Source organism: Lepisosteus platostomus, chromosome 19 (assembly GCF_059453375.1).
Source record: "Lepisosteus platostomus isolate fLepPlt1 chromosome 19, fLepPlt1.hap1, whole genome shotgun sequence".
Classification (NCBI taxonomy): Eukaryota; Metazoa; Chordata; class Actinopteri; order Semionotiformes; family Lepisosteidae; genus Lepisosteus; species Lepisosteus platostomus.
This window is the reverse complement of record NC_142629.1, coordinates 1,311,617-1,332,809: the sequence shown is the minus strand read 5'-3', so window position 1 is coordinate 1,332,809 and position 21,193 is coordinate 1,311,617. Positions and strand designations below refer to the sequence as shown.

The following is a 21,193-nucleotide window of genomic DNA, read 5'->3' as shown; positions in this document are numbered from 1 at the left end:
CTACACTGTAGACATCTTGAATTCAGGAGTCGCACAATATCTGGTCATTAATTTCTGGTCATCTTCCCTTTACCTTTGCTTGGTTAATCGGTTTATAGACCCCGGTATTCAGATATTTAAAGGAGCTATTCCATACTGTGTGTATATCAGAAGGGCTCTGTCTTCTCAATTGTACCTTTAACCGTTGTTAAACTGTTGGAGTTATGCTTGCTTCGCATGTTGCTTCTCAGCGCTTGTGATGTAACTCGTTGTGCTGTGTTGAACAGACCTTCCCCAGCCACAGGAGCAGCTGTGCCTGAACACTGGCTTGTGGCTGTAGTGCAATATGACAGAAATAGACCAAAAGACACATTCGGCTTCAGTGTCCCTTTAAAACTGCTAATCGGCGTGACAGAGTTTCCTCAAGGCACCGGCATCTCTCTTGCAGGGCTGCTGTTTCAGACAAGGAAGCAGGTTGTAAAATAGACCAGTGGGCACCATGTTTAATACTAGCTCAGAAGAACCCGAGATGATTTTCAAGCGCAGGGAGCACCTTCTGCCTGCCTCTCACCTGGCTCCAGTTGCGCTTGTGTTTCCTCTGTGTCTCTGCCTGCCTGTATGCCTTCTCTGCCCTTGATCCAATTCAGGCTGCTCTCCCAGTCACTGTGGGCCCTCCGCCCTTGTGGCTCATGGCGCCCTTCTTCTCCTTCTTCTTCCTGTGATCTACCACACATTCAGTCAAGAGCAAAGCATGGGCTGACCCAATGAGATCACGAGTCAAACTGTATGATGCGTTGAGGGATGTGGTGTAAGACCTTTAAATGAGTTGTAAAAAAAAAAACAGCTGCAGAATCTCAGGTGCTGAACATGGAGAGGTTCTGTCACCCACTGGCTGGGGTCTTCAACAGAATCAGGAGACCTGAATCAACACAGGCCAGACAGAGAGCAGGACTATGTTCTTAAGACAACATGGGGTATGGCCATTGGATGCTTGATATCTGAGCAGGAGATCCCAACTTCATCATTCCCAGGAAGCCAGTGTCATGTGTACATCAGGCAGGTGTCGTATGGTGATACAGTGCTGTTTGTGAGCACACAAGCCACAGTAGTTTAATCTTTATTAAATAAACACATCAATCATTTCGGCTTCAGATAGGTAAAGCGAGGGGCTGAACTGAGCACTGTTATGCATGTGGAGGAAAGATACCCTTGTGATGTTCCTAACATGCACCTCACATACAGGGTCAAAAGTAACACCGGGAACTCCAACTTCTCCCAAAGGTCTGATTTCAGCACCACCAACAATGCTCAGACCTTCAGAAAGAAGACTTATCTCTTTTTCCGTCACTTGGAAAATATTTTTCGTATTCCAGGCAATGCGGGGAAGTAAAAAAAGGGGCAAACTGTCAGGGCACCGAGTTAACGGTTTAAATTTAAATCATGGGACGTTGCGCTTCAGCTCTACAATGTTCTAGCTGAATCTAATTTAAAATAATGGTTACAATTTTGTTCACCGCATTATAAAAAAGATGCTGGATTGTGGCCAGAGAAATGCGACCAGATACATTCCTGGGCTCGAAGGAATGCCCAACTCTGACAGACTCAAAGAACAAGAACAGAGCTGTTTTCCTCCTGAGCTAGACAACTTCTTCAGCCTCAGTGGTGAAACGCGGCCCGGAGGACACCAGTGGACACTGCTGAAGTGTATTCAGAGCTAGGATAGGGAGGGTCTAGCATCCTTTCCCCTAGGGGGCGCTCCACATGCCTGAGTCCTAGTTTGATTGCTGTATTATTCCCAGGTGTTCAGAATCAGTGTTGATCTATAAGCCTAGAGCTGCTCGGAGCTCGGCATTGGGACACGGATGTCCAGAGGCCTGCAAGACGTCTGAGGGCACAGGGGGTCCGGAGGACGGCGTCCCGCATGTTCTCGGGACTGTTCCCGATTTCCCTGTGTCCGTCTGGCTGGATGGATTACTGGACTGCGCCCTGACGTACCCCCATCATGGCTTCGCTGGCACCTGGCTGCCTGGTTTTCCCCTGTCCGCCGGAGCAGCTGTTGTCACTGAGCGCTGCCTTCGCGGGTGAACCCCTGTGTGTTGCCCCTCATGTCCGCCCCCTGTTGGTCCCGGGTTGCACCGCACCGCATAGGGTCTCATCAGCAGCCCCCCGCAGAAGGCTGAGCCCCGTTCGTGACAGAGGCACTTTTTACACAAAGAGTTGCGGGTGTCTGGAACCCTCTACCCAACCCTCTTACCATGTTGTGAAAGCTGACACTGACAGAAGCTGGACAAGATCCCCAGATCACTTCACTAAGAGCAAACGAATGAGCTAGAGGGTCCAGGTGGGCTCTTTTTCTTGAAACTTCACAGGTTGTGTCGGTTGTTGTTCCCCTACAATAGTGTTTTTATGCTGTATCCTGGAATTTGTTAAACCACTCTACTCGCCTGTTGCTCTGCTAAGCAGACATAAGTAAATTAACATAGCCGCTTCCTTTTTAACAACCTGTGAGTTAATAATATTCATATCTATATATTCTAATTCACTTAAAATGTAGGTCACTCAGTAATGAACTTTTCTTGTGGCACAGAAACAAAACGCAAGACTCAGCAGACATCTGCATGATTTTCAACTATATTTCTTTATTCATCTAACAATTTCCCAATAGTGTGTGCCCCCCCCCCCCCCAAAAAATAACATTTTTTATTCTGGGCTGATGCTGTTTTGCCCACACAGGAAATTATACTGTGAATTTCGGCTCGTAGTCCTCTTCTCAGCTTCTGCGTTTAAAATTAGATGTTCAGTTTCTCAGGGACAAAGCGGAGAGTAAGAAGAACAAGTCTTTAAAGTGCATTTTCTGGCTGTCGGCTCAGACGCCTCACCCCCTGCTTGAGTTGCTTCCTGTGTTGTCCGGGTTTCAGCCTGCCTTTGAAACCCCGCGTCAGTGCCTGCGCACAGGGAGACAGGACACTGCGCTGGCCTTCAAGGGGAGCGAGAGTCCGCTTTAATTGAAAGGATAAATAATGGTGTCAGTAAGAACAATCAGTCTGCTCCTGCTGAGACCATGTGCGGCTCTTGGCTATAAATACACCCAGCCCCTCCTCTTCCTCCCAGGACTCCAGCGAGTGAGCAGCAGTGTGCAGCTCCCCACAGGGCAACAACAGGATACGAGTCTGCAGAGCTCCATGGAAAGGGAACAAACTTTTCCTAGTTTCTCCCAGGGGGCACAAGGGTATTGCACAATACATGATGGAGCCCGGGGTTCACACACAGCAGAACTGCAGTGTAGGGTCAGGGCTATTTGACCACGGCTCGGTCAGCCTGGTTCGGAGAGGGTGGCCATGCCGGTGGGGATCAGGCAGGCGCGACGCAGCTCCTGCCCCGGCAGCTGGCAGCCCGCAGAGGAGCTCCAGTGTGGGGCTGGAGGGGGACAGAGGGGTGCCGGTGAGCACAGGCAGCACCGGGAGAGTGAATGAGCAATACGCTAATGAATAAACGAGGAGCACAGACACACTAATTAACACAGCCATCATGTCTTTGGCAGGTGGAGGAAAGCTGGAGTACTGTACTTGGAGAAAGCCCATGCCAACTCCACTCAGAAGGTGCTCCTGTCTGGACTCATGACTTAAGAGCTGGGAGGCAGGAACACGAATTATTACGTCACCGTGTCTCCCCATGCAGAGCCCACTGCTTGCTTTACTTGCATAAGATCCAACCTATCAACGTCACTGGAGCTGTATTAGAGCATCCCCAAGCCTGTATTACACACAACATAAAGGATGCAGCACGACTGCACGAATAACAGTCAGAGGCCTGCAGCGCACGCTAGTTTGAGAGATTTGGGATAAAGAACCAGCCTCGTGCCTGCCTGTCAGCCCCATCCCCAGTCGTTACAGCTGTCCACCGCGGGCGGCGATGAGACAGAATCAATAAGAAGTCCGGACATCTCAGTCTGGTCATTTCCTCGCTGCTCCGGGGCCGCAGCCAGGCCGTGAGGCGGGTGATCCATGTCTCTAAGACCAGTCCTGCTCTGGAAGTGCGGGACCTGTCCTACACTGGAGGAGGAGGTTAGAAACCGAAGGATGTCGTTGGGTTAGCTGTAGAAAATCGGGGAGACAAACGTCCTTTTTGCATAACTCTGGTTTCTGGTTGTATAATAATGAGTCTTATGATATTGTCATTCCTCAACACAACGATCGGACTCCGGAGGAAAAAAACACCCCCAGGCGTCACACAACCTTTATTTTACACGGCTCCTCATTGCGCACAGAAACCCTTTTGTCCGGGGGTGTGTGGACGGCTTTTCCGAGCCTCCGCGAGTCAGATTGCCACTCCGAGAAGACGCGTCATGCTCCCAGACAACACCGCCCTTTGTGATCGAGTCACGCCAGGGGCCTGACCTCATCTGCACAGGCAACAAGCGGCCTCATTCATTGCACCTCCGCCAGAAAGACGAATGAGCTCGCCTGGCCTTCTGTTCTACAGTATCTGTGCAGAACTGGGTCTGAGACTTCAACATGCGTGACAGATGCCCATCACTGTGGGTTAAGTTGCGCTCCTGATAATCGCATCCCCACACCGACCGTGAGCCGTGCTTCCTCGCTACTGCCTCACACACTGGAGTTACAACCTGCAGCGCACTGTTAGACGTCTGTTTTCAACACAGACTTTGGTTTCTTTTGTGTTTGTGTGTGACCATCTGTACCTCCTTTAAAATGCTGCAGACGATAATCGCCTAGGTGTCAAATGACCACAGACCAGGCTGGTTGCATTGTGTGCCCTCACCATATTGCCCTCTTCTTTCTGGGGGGCTACTTCATTGTTTTCAGAAGGAATACAGACACATACACAGAGCTTCTGAATTAAAAAGCATTTTTTTCTTTTGAATTAAAAAAGAATAAAGCCAGAGTCCGCAAAGGAAATAGTCTGCTTGTTTGAAGAACCGGACGCCTGATCTCGGTCCTGGAGCGCCGCTCAGTCAAGCAGACAGCAGACATGGTCCTTACAGCCAGGATCCAAGCTGAGCTGAAGGATCTGTGTCTCCGCAGGGTGGGTGAGGCTGCGCAGTTCACACATGTGATTAACGGAGGGAAGTTCTCTCAAGATCTCAAGCCAATACTGAGATACCATCCAAACCTCCATCCACGATCCACGATCCGCTTCTTCCAGTCCTGGGCTGCTAGAGAGCTGGAGGGTACACCCGGGACAGGACACCAGTCCATCACAGGGCACACACACTCACACACCCGGGACAGGACACCAGTCCATCAGAGGACATACACTCACACACCCTGGACAGGACATCAGTCCATCAAAGGACACACACAGACACACACTCACACACCCTGGACAGGACATCAGTCCATTACAGGGCACACACACTCACACACCCGGGACAGGACACCAGTCCATCACAGTGAAAACACAGAGACACACACTCACACCAGAGCCACTTAACCCACCAGCATGTCTTTGGACTGTGGGAGGAAACCAGAGCTCCCAGTGGAAACCCACACAAACTTGAGGAGAACATGCACACTCCACACAGACAGCACCTCAGAACCAGAATTGAACCCAGGGCTCCCACGCTGCAAGGCAGAAGTGCTGACCACTGTCCCACCATGCCACCCTCACAGAGAGTAATTTTTAAATAATTTCTCAGCTGGGATACAAATCCAGCTCAACATAATATGATGATTTCTGTTAAGATATATCTAATACACGTTTCTTTGCAACGCGGAAAGATAAGAGAATAAGGGGGTGTGTAGGAATTTATTTCTTGCTTAAAAAACATAGGTATCGTAAACTCCTTGGTATTTAACTTCTATCACTGACAAAAGAATCAGTTCTGGAAAACGAAAAGCGCTATTCTGAATAAGTATGATGATTATCTGCTCTCAAAATGACCAACACCTCTTCGGTCGGCCTCCGGGGTCAGAAATATGTACTCAGACCGCTCCATTGCAAGACGCCGCAGGTAGATTCACCATCCGGATGTTGTTCACCAAACACGCTGTCTGGGCTAAATTTACCGATCTTTGTCATTGCTTTATGTGTTTATCTAAGTCCAGATCAAGCTGCATTTCTTAAGGCGGTTTTCTCCGTGATCATTATGAATCTGTTACGCCGTGTTTGTGCGTGTGAAAGTGGACCATTCCGTCGCCTTGGTGACGGGAAGCGCGCTTGGGCTCCGGTGAGTGACGAAGAGGTGGCTGAGCCAACTCACCTACAGGCTTTATTAGGAAAAATACGTTTTTTAAAAAAATATATAAAACAAACTCGATCGTGTTACGCTCTTTGTCTCTTCTCCAAAGAGGTTTATGGGGGAAACACGCTTTTAATGGGAAGGAAGGGTTAAAGGCGACATCCGAACATACTGACAGCAGGGCCGGTAAGGCTGGTTCTCTGTGTTATTAACTTAACTGTCGTGAAACTTTCAAACTTTGCTGTTATTTTGCAGTTGCATTTGAGATATTCTATAAACATACGTTGTTGCAAATGGAAGGTCCTTCACTAATCCCATTAATAGGTGGCGTGATTCTACCACATAATGACGGATGTGTCTCCTCTTGACCCGTGAATACATTTAAAGGAGAAATCTCTTCGTGTGTGTCAGGGTTTCAGAGCTCTGGGCTGTTCCCAGAAAGGCCTGTGTTACTGTTCAAGCGCATAGTTAACAGTCATCCACAGACTTCAGCGGGTGTCTCATTTTTCTTTCAGCTTCAGCAAAACCATACAGTGCAGTATTGCTACTGTGCCGTATAGCTGAGCCCTCCCTCAAGCAGAGTCCCTCTGTCTCAGATCCTCCTAGCAGCAAACACAGAGTAAGCTGCCTGCTGTTTACATGTTAAAGAAAGGTCCTGCAGGGGTGCTGGTTTAATTACAGATGTGATTGTGGAGGCGGAGGCTTTGAACGGCCGGGATCACCTGCACCAGCGCAATGAAATGCTTACTTGCACGTAGGCTCCCATACAAAGACATTAAGGAAACACCAAAAACAGAAACACAGAACAGCTGCAGCAGCAGCAACAACAACAACAACAACAACAAGTTAAATAACATTCAAGTGGAAAAAAAAAAAAGCAGTTCTGACTTTGAGAAGAGGGAAAAAAACATCGGGATTCTGGAAGATTGTCCAGACTGTCTGGATGAAAAGCTTCCCGATTGTAAGGAACACGATATAGTCTGAAACAGGTGATGCAGGGAAGAAAAACAGTGGGATAACGGACCTACAGGCTGTGACAGCTGCTTGGCACCTGGAACTGCTGGTGTGTCTGCCTGCAGTGAGGTGGCTCATTGCGTGATTCACTCCATTGAAAGCCCTGCTGCACTCATCCGGTGTATTTCCACCCTGCGTTATCCGTGTTCGCCCTAACCGTGGCTTTGCCTTGATGTGGTCGGTGCTCTGGCGGTGCTGTCATGGTGACGCGCGGCGGCCCGCCTGACCAGCAGGGTGGCGGGGATGTTCCTGGCGGGACTTGTCTCGGATCTTCATTCCTCCCTGACCCGTGTGCTGCTCCGGGACGCCTGAGTTTTTCACGATATGGATACGGCGTTCCGGCGTCTGTTTATGACATCGCGCCGCAAGTGGGACGGGGGGGTCTTGACCTGCTTTCTCTAAGCTCTCTCATGAATTATTTCCAATTCTCCAGCCCGCTTGCAACACCTTTGCCTGCTGATATGCTGTGGGCATTGATGGATTGTGGGTGGGCAGCCGTTAATCTGTTCAAAATCAATATATATTCATTACACAAAAGCAGAAGTCAATAACCTGCATGGGTTTGCTATTTCTTCTCTGACTGTAGCTCTGCTCGGGCCAGTGGCAGGCCCCATCGCCATGAACAACCAGGGCAGCTCCAGCATGGCCGAGATCCTGGGCGATGAGCACTTCCTGACCGGCGCGCTGTAAGTGTCCGCCTGTTGAAGTTGAAGGCTCGCAAGTATGACTGGTAACAGCATGCAGTGGTCCAGCTGGTTTTCATTGTTTTGTTCTTCCAATAAATTCCTTCACCATCCAACCCTAGGTAGTGCTAGACTAATAAAACCAATCCCAGTTAGTTAGTTCTCTTCCAGTAATTTATTCTGTATTCCATATGCATGCTCAGATTGATTTTTTTGTTGGTAGCGGTTGGTAGCTCTGTGATAGTTTTGCATTTTCTAGCTGGGCTTTTTCTTTGTAGCTTGTTTCTTTTTTTTTTCACCAGACTTGGGAAACTGGATGCTTCCCTGAACTGTGGACGGTGTCATGCTCGATTGAATTGTGTTGTTGTGCTTGGCGTGTGTGAGAGGGCATGGGGATAAATTTCATTCTTAACAAGGAGGGGTACAGGAGGAGAACTGTCTCAGGGTGAGGTGTCTGCTTAGAAACAACTGTCGGCCCGCAGTTCAGAGCCCAGCTCCGACAGAGAGCCCCTGAAGAGCCGGCCATCCTGGCAGGACAGTGTCCTTCCTCACAGTGAGCCAGATAGCGGCCTGCTGGTCACCCACGTCAACCAGACCCTGGACCTGCTGGTAAGTCCTTATCGCACTGACGTCCAGGCACTGACGTCAGTGACTGTGAACTGTTTTGTGTGCTTTGTTCCGCTTGGTTATGGAGGAAGACAGAAGAGAGTGCTGGAAGTGCTTTTTTTCATTGATTCAATTACCTAAAAAGTGATTTGAGATGATTCAACATTTGTATTCTGTTTCAGCACCGCATTTGCTATCAGATTCCCTGCATTCTGAAGCTGTTTAGACTGAGTGCTGTGAAGTAAGCAGGAATCCTGGGCAGCAGATTCATTTTCTGGCAAGAAAAAACAGCAGTGGCAGGTTTTAAAGTTTTTTTTTTTTTTTAGTTTTTTTGCTTGGTTATTTTTTTTAGAACAGATATTGGGACAATAGTCTGTTCCATTATCTTCTTCTGTTTTCGGTTAGAATCACTGGTTAGAGAGCCCTGTTGCAGAGGCAGTCGAATTATACTGAAAACAGCAAGCACAAGACAGAGGAGACACAAACACATCCGTGCCTGATAACCTAGGCTCAGCCATCACACGGTCAGCCATGCCTCCAGCTGATGCAAACTGGGGTGCAAGTATTGGACTGTTTTTAATGGGACAGGGCTGTGTGCTGAGTAGCCCAATGCCAACGGCTTCCACTCTTCCCACCCCTGGTAGAGGTCAGGGCACATGCACACAGCTCACACAGCTCAAGGTGACAGTGTCCACTCCCACAAGTGTCTGAATGGGGTCACTGGGGTCGCAGAGAGCTGAACAGCCTGCAGCTGGCTCCACCCCACCCCTGCCACAGTCACAGTCAGTCACTAGCACACCCTGGCTGTGAACCAGAAACCCTGGCCAACAGGGCACTCCCACATTACCAGCAGATATATCACCCTGCAGCTTACAGCGTACAGCTGGCAGCCCACTGGAGCTCAGCAAGTGTGAGCCTGGCCAGTACCTGGATGGGAGACTCCTGGGAAAACCGCGGAATGGCCGGAAGAGTGTGAGTGGGGCCAGTAGGGGGCGCTCACCCCACGGTCTGTGTAGATCCTAATGCCTCAGTACAGTGACAGGGACACTATGTTGTAAAAAAGGCCCTGTCCTGCAGATGAGTATTAAAACCAAGGTCCTGACTCTCCGTGGTCAATTAAAATCCCAGGGTGTTTCTCAAGAAGAGCAGGGGTGTTACCCCGGTGTCCTGGCCAGATTTCCCTCTGGCCTTTACCAGTCATGCCCTTCTATGTGATTTCCTTCTCTGAACTGGCTTCATCACTCTGCTCTCCTCCCCACTGGTGTGTGGGGAGCGGACTGGCGCTGTTGCACACTGGTGGTGGTGGAGGGGAGTCCTGTTACTTGTGAAGTGCTTTGAGTGGAGTGTCCAGAAAAGTGCTGTAGAAGTGTAAGGATTATTTACTTACATTCCCAAGGGGACTTTGCCATGCCGGAGACAGTAGGGTGCTCCCCTCTGCTCTGGGCAGATTGAGCTGCATTTTCTGTCAAAGGTAATAACTTGCAGTGACCCTGCCTTTAATCAGTGCAGGTGATACAGCCGAGATTTGATTTCTCTCTGCCCTGAAAATGAAAAGAACAGCAAACTGGCATGTAAGCTAGTGCTGATGCCTCACAGCTGTCCTGGGTTCCTGCCTGATGCCCCTTCTGTGCGAGGGCATGTGTGCTCTGTGATAGACTGACTTCCAGACTCAGATATGTCCTGTCTTATGCACATTGTCAGCTGGGGTTAAAGTCTGGTTTAGTGCTGCTCTCTCTTAGACTAAGTGGTTATTGCAAACAGCTGAATGAGGAAAAAATATCCATCAGATTTTTTTCTTTTTAATTCTTGTTTATATAGCTACACACCTCATTCCTTCATTTATACCTTTAAGCTCCTTTCCTTTTCACTGAAATATTGTTTTAGCTGAAATCGTCTGTGTGTGTGTGTGCGCATGTGTGTGTGCTGCTAGTTTTTTTTTTCTCCTGGTTGACCTTCAAAGCTCTTTTGTGAGGCGCTAGTGCTCTGTCACAGAACCCGGAGAGACACTCCAGGTCAGACTCTGCTGCAGTGTTTCTTTGTCAGCTCAGTGTCTGTTCAACGAAGCAGTGTAGGAAATTGCAACACGATAAAGACACATTATTCCATTTTATCAGCCGTGCCTCTGATGGGAATTTGTACACTATCCTTGCAAAATTACTTATCTGACACCCTAAGGAGATGATAAACTGCAAGAGTGAAAAATGTAAGAAAAGAAATGTCTTTGAACAAAATAAGTATTTATTGTTTTCTGCTAGGTGAGGTTTGTGTAGTTGTACATATAAGTCCCTGTGCAGCAGGTGAACACTGCGCCTGAGCTTCCTGACAGGCTGCTGATCACGACTGCCTACTGCTTAACTCCAGAGAGCCCAAGGGCGGAGAGCCGGCGCCAGCGAGGGGCAGGCGTCCGAGGAGTGGCTTAGCAACCACAGTCTGGAGAGCGCAGGGCTGACGATTTCACACCTCCTCACTCAAGGCAAAACCGTTGTGTAAGTGTCACGCTCGCCAGCGTGTCCCTGTTCGTTCAGCAGCTTACGTAAAAGCTTTTGTTTTGGGGTTGTTGGTTTTTTTTTTCCTTCTGGAAATGCTCGGCATGTGTGAAGCCTTCCTTCCCGGCGTCAGGTGCCCCACGGTCCGTGCGTGCCTCGTCACTGGAGTGTGCTGGCCTGCTTTCCCAAGGAGATCTGTCATTGCTCACCAGACAGTGATAAATGGGGTAGAGGAGGAGTGGGGTTCCTGTGGTTTTTCTTGTTATTCCCTTTGAAAGAAATCTGTACGTAAAAAAAATCTATACTGTATATGTAAAATACATTTCCTTAATGATAAGGAAGTAAAAGGGGCTCAGTTTTTAGAATCACCCCAGCGTTTGAATTCCTGTTACTCTCAATGATGCTCTGCGCCCCCGCCTGCTTCCCCCAGTGACCTGCGTTGGCACATGCTGCTTGTGTGTTGTCTGCAGGGCCGCCGGGCGAGGCGCGAGGAGCCAGATGGAGTTCAGCGCCAGCACGATCGAGGCGTTCGAGTCCAGGCTGTTCGAGTGAGTGCAGATTTCTCCAGCGACAGACTAGGAGCGCTTACCTTGTGCCAGTGGAGGGTGTGTGTGTTGTGGGCCGTAAGACAAGAGGAGACTTTCCTGTCCCATCTCAGGGCTAAAGACGGACATCTCTGACCCTTTACACTAGGCGCTGGGGTCGCAGGGGCTGAACTGACGAACCGTTCTGCTTTATTCTGCTCTGCTCTGACCCTGATACAGATCGCGGATTATTACATACAGTTGTGTTGTTTTCTTTCCTTTCTTTTCCCTGTCAAGAAATGTGAAAGTTTTCCCTGTCCTGCCCCTGTTTCTTCCAGAATGATTGAGCTGTACCACCGCAGGATGAGCTGGCTCATGGAAGGCAGTCGAAAGGTAATTTAAACCTTTGCACGAAGCCCAGGGCTTTGTCTGCAGCGGCAGTTTAGCTCTGTAAGTGCTGCGTGACATTGGACCCCAGACCGGAGTGAGAGCAGGAGCAAGAGTGCTTTCCTGGCTCCCTGCAGGAGCTTTTAAACCCTTCAGAGCACAAGCACCACGTTGGGGATTTAATAACACAGTGCAACAGGGGATGAGCCTCACAACTTAGTTCTGAAACCGAAGGTGCGAATTGCATGCTGTTTTGCTTTCTCCGTGATCCATTTTCACATTATCTGCCGATAGCGTGTGGCTGGTAAAATAGGAGTGCTGACAGGCGCAGTTAAAAGAGATAAGCTGTTAACCTCCTCCTGCAGGGCGACAGCTGCGGCAGAGTGCTGTGCGCGTATCGCTCGGCGCACACAGGAGGGGCAGGGTGCTGTCAGCGGCCGTTGTGACGGCAGGAGCACTCTGCGTCTCCCTCCCTCTGGTGGGCTCAGCTCTTAATTACCACCCTCACACCGGTTATCTGGCATTTTCTTTCCATAGTCTGTTTTCATGACGGGCTGTATCTTCACATTGGAAATGCAGGGCTTGAGGCACTTGAGGCTCTTATGCAGCCGGGATGTCTGGTTTAAAAGGGAGCGCCGCGGCGTATCGGTTTGACTCAAGTGGCGGGCTGGGCGAAAGCCAGCCTGGGGATGCCAGTGGAGCCCTGCAACCCCTGCAGGCTCCCAGCCTGGTCGCCACACGACACGCTGAGACAACCCAGGAGGAACAGTCGCTGTCCAAGCACTCCGGGTGGTTGCCAGCCTCTTTCCTCTTGATTTTCCACTCGCCTCCCCAGAATGGCATTAGCTTTTTCCCAGTTTCTCCTTCATTTGTGAACGCCCCCCCCCCCCAACCAGGGTCTGCATCTGTGGGCTCATATTTGCACGCTTCCGGTTTCCGGTTTGTGGGTGATTTTCGGGTTCCCCCCTCCGCGGGCGTCACCGTGTGCTCTTGATTCGGCAGGTGTTCGGGCTGGTGAAGGGATCCCGGGTGGGTGTGCTCATCGACGCGTCTGATGCCAACTGCGAGTCGGGACGCCTGCAGGAGTTTCAGAAGCACCTCTTGGTAAGTGGGGCAGGTCTCCCTGCCAGCCGCAGGGGTGGCATTGCTGGACAGCCCTGCTGTTGGGCGGAGCGGTGAGCCTGCGCCTGTGGCTGGAGGGCTGCCGGTTCGAATATGGGAAATATAAGGGAAGTGCATATGTGTAGGGAAATATGTTGTTAGCTTCCCGCAGTGTTACACTCTTCAATGGCTAACAAACATTGCACATTTCTTCCTTAAAAATTAGACATACAATTACAGAAATGTTATTCGGTCTGGTGGTGATTCTCTCGGGCTTCTTCCCAGTGTCTCCTGGATGAGCAGCTGTGCTACAAGAAACAGCTGTATTTGCTCTCCTTCGGCACCCAGGAGAGCCTGCTGTGGGACAGCCCGAGAGACGTCAACCTGCGCAGGTGGGTGGGCTCGCCTTTTTGGTCATCCTGGGGCTCTGGGGAGATGGGAAGAACAATTCCCAGATCTTCTATACAAGGAGAGCTCTCTCAGTGTGGCTGTGTGCAGTCCCAGGCTCTCTATGGACTGTAGTTCATTCTTACATTCTTACAAACACTGGGCTGTAATCTGTGGTGTCTATATCTCTGCTTTATGGTAGTGATTCACTGTTATTTACTAATAATAGTAATAATAATCACCGTTATCATCTTTATTTGTATAGTGCCTTTCAGTGCTAAAGCAGCTCACATTGCATTACATAAAAATAAATTCACATTAACAATGGATGTAAGGTCTGCAAAAAACATAATGAAACAGAAAACAATAAATAAAACAATCAAATACAAATTAGCTAAAAATCAAATAAAACTATCGGGTGATTTTAACAGTCCAATTGAAGGTGAGTCTGTGATGAAAGAGATACTTGTTGGCTTGATTTCCTTTTGCAGAAGAGTTGTTGATTTGATTTGTACTCTAGCCCGGAAAAAAAAAGTTTTAAACTGCTCAGGCCGGAGATGAATAAATGGTTTCAGAACATCGCAAATCCCCTCTTCTTGCATTCGTTCATCTCCCTGTCCTCTGACTCTGACTGGGGTTGGCAAATTTATTTTGTATCATGCGTGCGCTGTTGAGCAGATCAGCCCTCGGTGTTTGTGTGGGTGTGTGTGGGTCTCTGCTTCTGTGTTCTGTGTTCTTTTCCAGAGCCAAAAGACAAAACTTGTAAGACAGGAGCAAAGTTCAGCAGGTGCTGCTGTACTCCAAGAAGAAAAAGTCCCATAGGCATGAATCAGCCAGAGGCAATTTTTTGCATCTTAGTCCAGCTAAACTCTCAGGGGTTCCCTACACTTAACCCACAGTCTGACCAGTACAGACTGTCCACCTTCTGTCTCATTCTTCCCCTTAATTCACTAAGGTGAAGTTCTCACTTCTCCGGCTGATCTGCTGTGCAGCGGGGCTGAATTGGCTGCTGTTGTCTCCCAGGGGGGACTGCTGGTGCAGAATGACCATCGTACTGTGAAGTGCTTTGAGATCACTGGAGATGAAAAGCGGTGCACAAATGCATGTATTATTGTTGTTGTTTAAAGTACCAAACTATATCAGTATTCTTTGTTTCACCAGGATACCACACTAAGAATCTTTTACTGAAAATGCACAGCTCCAAATATAGTATTTTAGACAGTGTTGGTGTGTCTTGATGCCCTTGCTATTAAAAATCACGACTGTAAAACAGAACTGTTGGAGATGCTGTCCAGTTGGAACAATGTTCAGTTCCTCTCATTGTCTTTTCCACAGTTATGTAAGTATGGAGGGGGGGGGTGTCCACTTCCAGATAACCAAAATTATTTGAAACGATTCTTGAATGATAACAAACAAATGCACTATCCGTGCATCAGAAATCAAGGCACCAAGTGTGTGTGTGTGCACGTGTTTCACCAGTGCTCTGTGTCGGCGGGTGGTTTCACTGTTCTCATCCCCGTGTGTCGCAGGCTCCACCAGGCCCGGCAGTGGGTGCAGCAGCTGGGGGGCAGCGGGGGCTGCAATCTTCTGGGCGCGGTGAAGAAGGCCCTGGGCCGCAGAGACCTCAGCTCACTGCTCGTCGTCCTCGGCTCCTGGTAATGACCGTCCCTGCGCTGAGCTCTGAGCTCTGAGCGCTGGTCGAGGGGCCTGTTACGGCCCCGCCACTGATCACCGAGTGACGGGAAGGTCACTCAGCTCATCGATCTCCTCACAGTGGGCCACTTCCCCTTTCCTCAGCATCCAGTACAGCGTGACTGTGGCCCTGTGCGAGGCACGAGGAATTCGCTCGCTGTGAGGCAGGTTGTAGTACGTGTTCCCTGCCTGCGACAGATTCTCCTTTGACATCATGCACTATATTACCATCTGTGTGCACTCCAGTAAGGGCACCTCCTTGTGCCCCGTAAAACATTCTGACATCCCCAGGGATGGAAAACCGGCAGGTGTGGACGCCTGTTTCCCACAGATAACCTTCAGATTGCGTTGCAGTCCAGGGTCAGGCCGCGCTTTCCTAATGCTTCTGGTCTCACGCCCCGGCTCCGTCGCACTCGGGCCTGCGCGAGCTGAACGCGTGCTGTGTCCGTTTGCCCGTTCCAGCCCCGACCAGCCGGCTGATGTCCTGCTTGCTTACGTCGAGCAGTGCCTGCTGGGAAGGACCTTGCCCGTCCATGCAGTCGCATACGACAACGGCCACCCCATGACCCACGTGAGTAGATCACATGGCTCCTGATAGAACAGGCGGTTCTGAAACTGTTTAAAATTGGATTCACTGTTTCTTCTATTTTACATCTCTGTCTCGGGGAGTCCCAGCTTTGTTTCTTGCTTTGCTCAGAGAGCACATGCAACTTGCCTACCCTCCCACTCATCCATATTCATCTCATCTATATTACCGATCAGAGCAACATCTGATCTCTCACTGATATCGCTGCACACGTGCAGGCACCAGGCCGGTCCCAGAAGTCACTGTTGCTTGGCAATCTGAGGAGGCCCATGCAGATCCTATTGCTCCCAGCCACCAGTGTCAGGTTCACCACTGTGCTTTCTGCTGGGGGGAGACCCCTGGTCAGAGACAGCTTCCGACATGAGCAATCAAATGCAGATTTTAATTTAAAAAAGTCACCAGGTACGATGTGTAGATATGTGCACACAGGACAGAGGTCTGTGATTGCTGGCTGGAAATATTTGCCCTGCACGGTGTTGGCTTATTACATACGAGACGTGCCTGTGTGCTTCCTCCCTGTTTCAGATGGCATTGAAGAACCTTGCCGAAGCCTCTGGGGGGCGTTTTCACTGCTACTCGTCTGACAGGCAGGTAACGACTTCCACCCTACAACAGGGGACTCATTATCCACAAGGTCTGGCACACACAGGCTCAAAGCAGGGAGATTACAAGACACAACCCTGCACGACACACCAAGAGCCTGTCGGAAATCTCGGGAGGATTTGTCCCCAAGTACGCTAGTCGTCTCCTATCCCGAAACGTGAAGGAGATGTTTTTTTGAAGGGGTATTCCACCTCTTTTCTGATGGCTGCGTCGCCTGTGTTTTGTCACCAGGCCCTTCTGCTAACACTGCCTTTCCAGGAGCTGGGCTGGCAAAGGGGAATTAGCACTAAAATCCCGAAACCCCTTCTTATCTGAGCAAGAGACGTGCCCGGAAGAAACATCTGAGCCCCTCACCTGCCCCAGGGATTTCCGCTGGTTCCCAGAGGATCCGTGGGAATCTGAGATCTCTGAGATGTGGCGTGTATGGAAACGGGGAAAAGGGCAGGACAGCTGCTGCTGCTGATGATGATTATAATAAAACTTTATTTTATATAGCTCCTTTAAAGGTGGCTGTTCAAAGCGCTTAAAAGCACTGATGTCGGAGGCAGGTGGAGTAGCACCCCTCGTGCAGGGCCTAGCCTTTCCTGTTGACCTGAATGTCTTGCAAGATCATGGAAGAGAGGCTTGGTATTCCAATAATCCATCACAGAATCCAGGAAACACAGAATGACAGCTCGTAAGAACGGTTGTTTATCTGCCATTAGATTTCTGGGAGTGAAGTCCGTACTTAAGATGCTTTTTTCTCATGAAGCTGATGTACGGTAAAGTGACTCGAGGTCTGTGAAGGCGTATGCTACTCTGGCAGGCCCTTGACAGCATCAAAGAGCTTTCTGCTCAAGCACCCTGGAGCTAATATTTCTCCGCCCTTTGGAATGAATTGTAAATTGAAAGGTTATTTGTTTAAAAAGCGCGGGGGTATCGGAGTGTGAAGTGTCCAGGGACTGGCGGCAGGCAGGGGAGAGCGTGCAGGGCTGCCTGGACCCCTCGACACGGACTGTGCATGGCTCTGCCCGCGGGGCGGCACCGGTCTTGCCCGATCCGATCCAGCCACGGCAGCAGGAGCACTTCAGAGTGCAGTTTAGTTCAGAGCAGTTTAGTTGTCGTTCTGTGGAACAGCGCTCATGGCTTCCATGTCCCTTTCTCCACATGAGTCAGGGTGCGATCTACAGCAGCTCTGACGTCGCCCTCCTGCAGAGAGAGACCCAGAAAGCCATGGATCTGCTGAGCAAGATAAAGGAAATGCGTCAAGGCCTACTGGGAGACACGTTCGTCTCCGTTATGCAGAAGGTAAGAGACGTCACCATTATCGGAAGAACTCGTTCATTGGTTCGGTCACGTATTTTTGAGGCCCACGACTTTCTTTGTAATTTGTTTTATTCTACATTTGAAAAATGATTGATACTTGTGTTATTTTCAACAAGGAATGCAGTCCCAGTTTAACTCCTTCCATTTTCATCATTAAAGGTTTTTAAATCGAATTATACTGTAAATAACAGGGATATTGTTATTCTTTTTCTACTAAAGTCTGAATCCAGAAAATGAAACATTTTCCTAATTTATTTCTTTCTGGGATGCAATGCGCTGATTTATTTTTCTGGTAGATTTCTTTAGAGGTAGCAGAGTTGCCTCCTTCTCACTTCCTCCCCAAACCGCCCAATCACTGTGGGCCGCTCAGCATCGAGAGGCAGAACTTCCTGCCTAAGACCTCTGCTGATTGGCTGAAGAGCAATGGGCTGAAAGGTAGGCAATATCTGCACACTCAAATTATGAAATAAATCAAATTTCAAGTTGTGTCTTTGCAAACTTTGTTTTTTCCCCCCTACTAATACAAACTGACAGCAAAGAAACTCAGCCTGTACCAGGTTCTTGCGCCGAATGCTTATTCGCTTCTGGAGGAGTTTGTGCCCGTTCTGAGGAAGACTGTCACCTCCACACTGCACGAGGTGAGAAACCCAAAACAGAAATATTTTATATAAAATCTGCATGTTTTTATGTGTATTGTATTTTGCTGTTGTAGTATCTGAACAGGATGTTAATAAAGTATCTCCCCAGAGAAGAATCTGTCTGCTTGTCTGTCATTTTGCCAAATTACCATTCTCCTGCGATGAGAAAAATGCAGCACATTTGTTCTGTCCCTGACCAAACACCTCTGCTTTTTTCTGCATGTGTATTTTTCAAGAACGAACAACGACTGATATTAAACTAATCCAAAACTGGAAAACACAGGCTGCTTCTCAAACAGCATTGTAGTATCCTGTTAATATAAAAACAGTTTGTGCTTTATTGTTGCTGCAAGCAAATATTTGTTCTCCATTCACTCTTTTGATTAAAACACTTTCAGCGTTTTTCCAGTGGGTTTAATTCTTTTTTGCTGTACACAGTGTGATTTTTGTTTATAAATCAGGTTTAGTCTTCTGTTGTTGTGGCAGCTGAAATTTGTCTCTGCCAGGATATCTTGCTCCTCTGTCTGGAAGGGCCGTCTTGAGGCTGTTCAGTGAGCATGCGGTAGTGTCCTGAAGTACTCAGCATGTTTCCTGATACATTAGTAGGAGGGAGTTTTAATGCATTCCTGACATAATTACCCTCTTTGTGTTGTGCTAAAGCATCCTGTCTAATTCAGACACACAGGCCTCCAGCATCTCAGTGCCACGCATATGACTCATCCTGTTATTACTGCTCAGTACCCTGTCAGTGAGGGTCGTGAGGTTTCAACTCGTTTCTCACATTTAAATATCACCTTTCCATAAAACACGACATCAAGCCTGTTTTCCAAAAGTGATAAAATGTTCACAAGTCTCCCTCAAAATGATTCCATTTTTTTCAGCCTGTAATCCAGAAACATCCTGTCTAGTAGCCCAGAGCCTGATTACTTTATCACACAACTTAAATGTTTTAGGGATATTTTGTCTGCTTAGCGACTAACGCTGGCGGTTCTCTCTAGAAAGCCATGGTGCAGTTTGAGTGGCATGATGGGACGGTGAAAAACGTGCACGTGGACCCGCCTTTGTTGTACAACTACCAGGTAGGAAGGCGAGAGAGGTGACAGAGCAGAGGAGGCCATTCGTCACGATTAGCCCCTTGGGAAGTTAGTAACTGATCCAAGGATCTTATCTGGCTGTGTCTTGATAGAAACCAGGGTATCAGCTACATCAGCAGCTAGGTAGCCACACTCCCAAACCCCTACGCATAAGGAAGTGCCTCCTGTTTTCCGTTTTAAATGCCCTTGCACTGTTTTCATTGTTAATATAAAGGTTCACTGAGTAATATGTTACACAGACGGCATGGTAGTGCAGCGGTGAGCATTGCTTCCTCGCAGCGCCGGGGCCCTGGGTTCAGTTCCTGGGGTGCCGTCTGTGGGGAGTTTGCATGTTCTCCCTGGGTTCTCATGGGTTTTCCTCTGGATGCTCCTGTTTCCTCCCACAGTCCAAAGGGATGATGGTGGGTTAATCGGCTTCTGGGGAAACTGGTCCAGGTGTGTGTGTGGGTTTTGTCTGTGTGTGCCCTGCGATGGACTGGCATCCCATCCAGGCTGTACCCTGCCTTGGGTCTGTTGACTGCTGGGATAGGCTCCAGCTCCCCCGTGACCCTGTGTTGGATAAAGAGGTGGATGCTGCACACTGGTGGTGGTGGAGGGGAGTCCCCATTACCTGTAAGGAGCTAGTGGTCTTTTGGCCGTGACCCTGAAGATTGCTCTTGCTTTCTCTCTCTCCCTCTTCTCTTTCCTTTTTCCCCCCGATTCCCTCTGTGCAGAGGCAGCTTGCCAGTGCGGTGCTGATGCTGGAACGCAGGGTGGAGTGGCTGACCACAGGAAGCAGGCAGATCTGGGGCAACGTGTGTGAGCAGAGGCAAGAGATCTGGTTTGCAAATGCTGCGGCGATCGGCAGCGAGGAAGCGTGTGACTGGGAGTCGCTGGGTTGTCTTTTCTTCCTTTTGAAGCACACCCGCCAGGTTTCCCGCTGCTAGGCCCCTCGGTGCCCTGCAGCAGGGCGCGCTAGCTGAGCCACACAAGAGCCCTGATTAACTTGATCTTAGTGTCACGTTTTTCTTTTTGCTGTGTGGAAGCAATAGAAGACAAAGGAGAACTGGTGCATTGAATTTTCCTCGCTGCTTTGAATAGATGCAATCGCACTGACCTTGGTACACTCACCATCCACACAAAAAAAGCTGTTTTAATGCTTATTTGTTTGTGATGTTCAGCTCCCTCCCCATATCTCTCGAGGCTGAAAGCTTCTGGAGGAATCTCTTGCTTTGTTTCCCAGGAGGATGATCCTGTGTCAGGAAATGTTTCCTGAGTTAATTTTCCTCGGTGCAGACCTTGTTGTTTTTCTTTTCAGTGAAACACCCCCGCCCACACAAGGCACTAATTAGTCTCTGGATACTGACTCATTAGTCCTGAAGGCTCACCTCTCTCCCCAGAGTGACTGTCCTGGTGGATGTCTCCCTGATGAACTCGCTGTACCTCGTCCACATCCAGCATTCCCTGCGCCTGCTGCTGGAGCAACAGATGGCCGACAAGGAGAGCTTCAACATCATCACGTACGGGCCTCCTCTGTTTGCGTAAAGTTCAAAGTCTTTTTATATGTCATCCCATCCCAAAAGGCCTGGCTTTGTCCCTTCACCTAGAAAACCAGTGGCAGACATGAACACCAGTCTGCTGGATTTTAGAATTGCTACTTCACTAGAGTTCTGCAGACTTACTAGGATGAGTGAAGAGTGCGACAGCTTGGAGCAGCTGTCAGATAAATGCACTTTAACAAGCAATGTTTATCACTCTTCAGCGCAGTTGTGTACAGATGCAGTCTGTGAATATTGGTTAATACTGAAAGTAACGTACTTGCCTTGCCTTCTTTTTCCCATTGCGGTGCTAGCATTTGTGTGTCCCAGGCCCATCCCAGACAGGGACAGGGCTGTGCCCTAGGAACTGCTCACTGCTCACTGATTCA

At 49.1% G+C, this 21,193-nt stretch overlaps 1 protein-coding gene across 12 annotated transcripts in view; it reads left to right on the top strand.

Moving 5' to 3' along the window:
- The first annotated feature begins 6,112 nt into the window (after positions 1–6,112).
- Positions 6,113–21,193, top strand: part of vwa3a (von Willebrand factor A domain containing 3A) — a 28,698-nt gene continuing 13,617 nt past the window's right edge. For 7 of the 12 annotated variants that reach the window (XM_088612897.1, XM_088612895.1, XM_088612896.1 and 4 more), the window contains exons 1-17: positions 6,176–6,367; positions 7,782–7,881; positions 8,361–8,487; positions 10,846–10,970; positions 11,441–11,518; positions 11,833–11,887; positions 12,884–12,985; positions 13,268–13,374; positions 14,899–15,024; positions 15,524–15,632; positions 16,173–16,238; positions 17,406–17,537; positions 17,852–17,990; positions 18,090–18,193; positions 19,192–19,272; positions 20,001–20,095; positions 20,667–20,786. In XM_088612897.1, the coding sequence (XP_088469023.1) occupies positions 7,814–7,881; positions 8,361–8,487; positions 10,846–10,970; positions 11,441–11,518; positions 11,833–11,887; positions 12,884–12,985; positions 13,268–13,374; positions 14,899–15,024; positions 15,524–15,632; positions 16,173–16,238; positions 17,406–17,537; positions 17,852–17,990; positions 18,090–18,193; positions 19,192–19,272; positions 20,001–20,095; positions 20,667–20,786 (1,634 nt within the window). In that variant the 5' untranslated portion in view covers positions 6,176–6,367; positions 7,782–7,813. The other 5 variants (XM_088612890.1, XM_088612891.1, XM_088612892.1 and 2 more) reach the window with 5 other exon arrangements.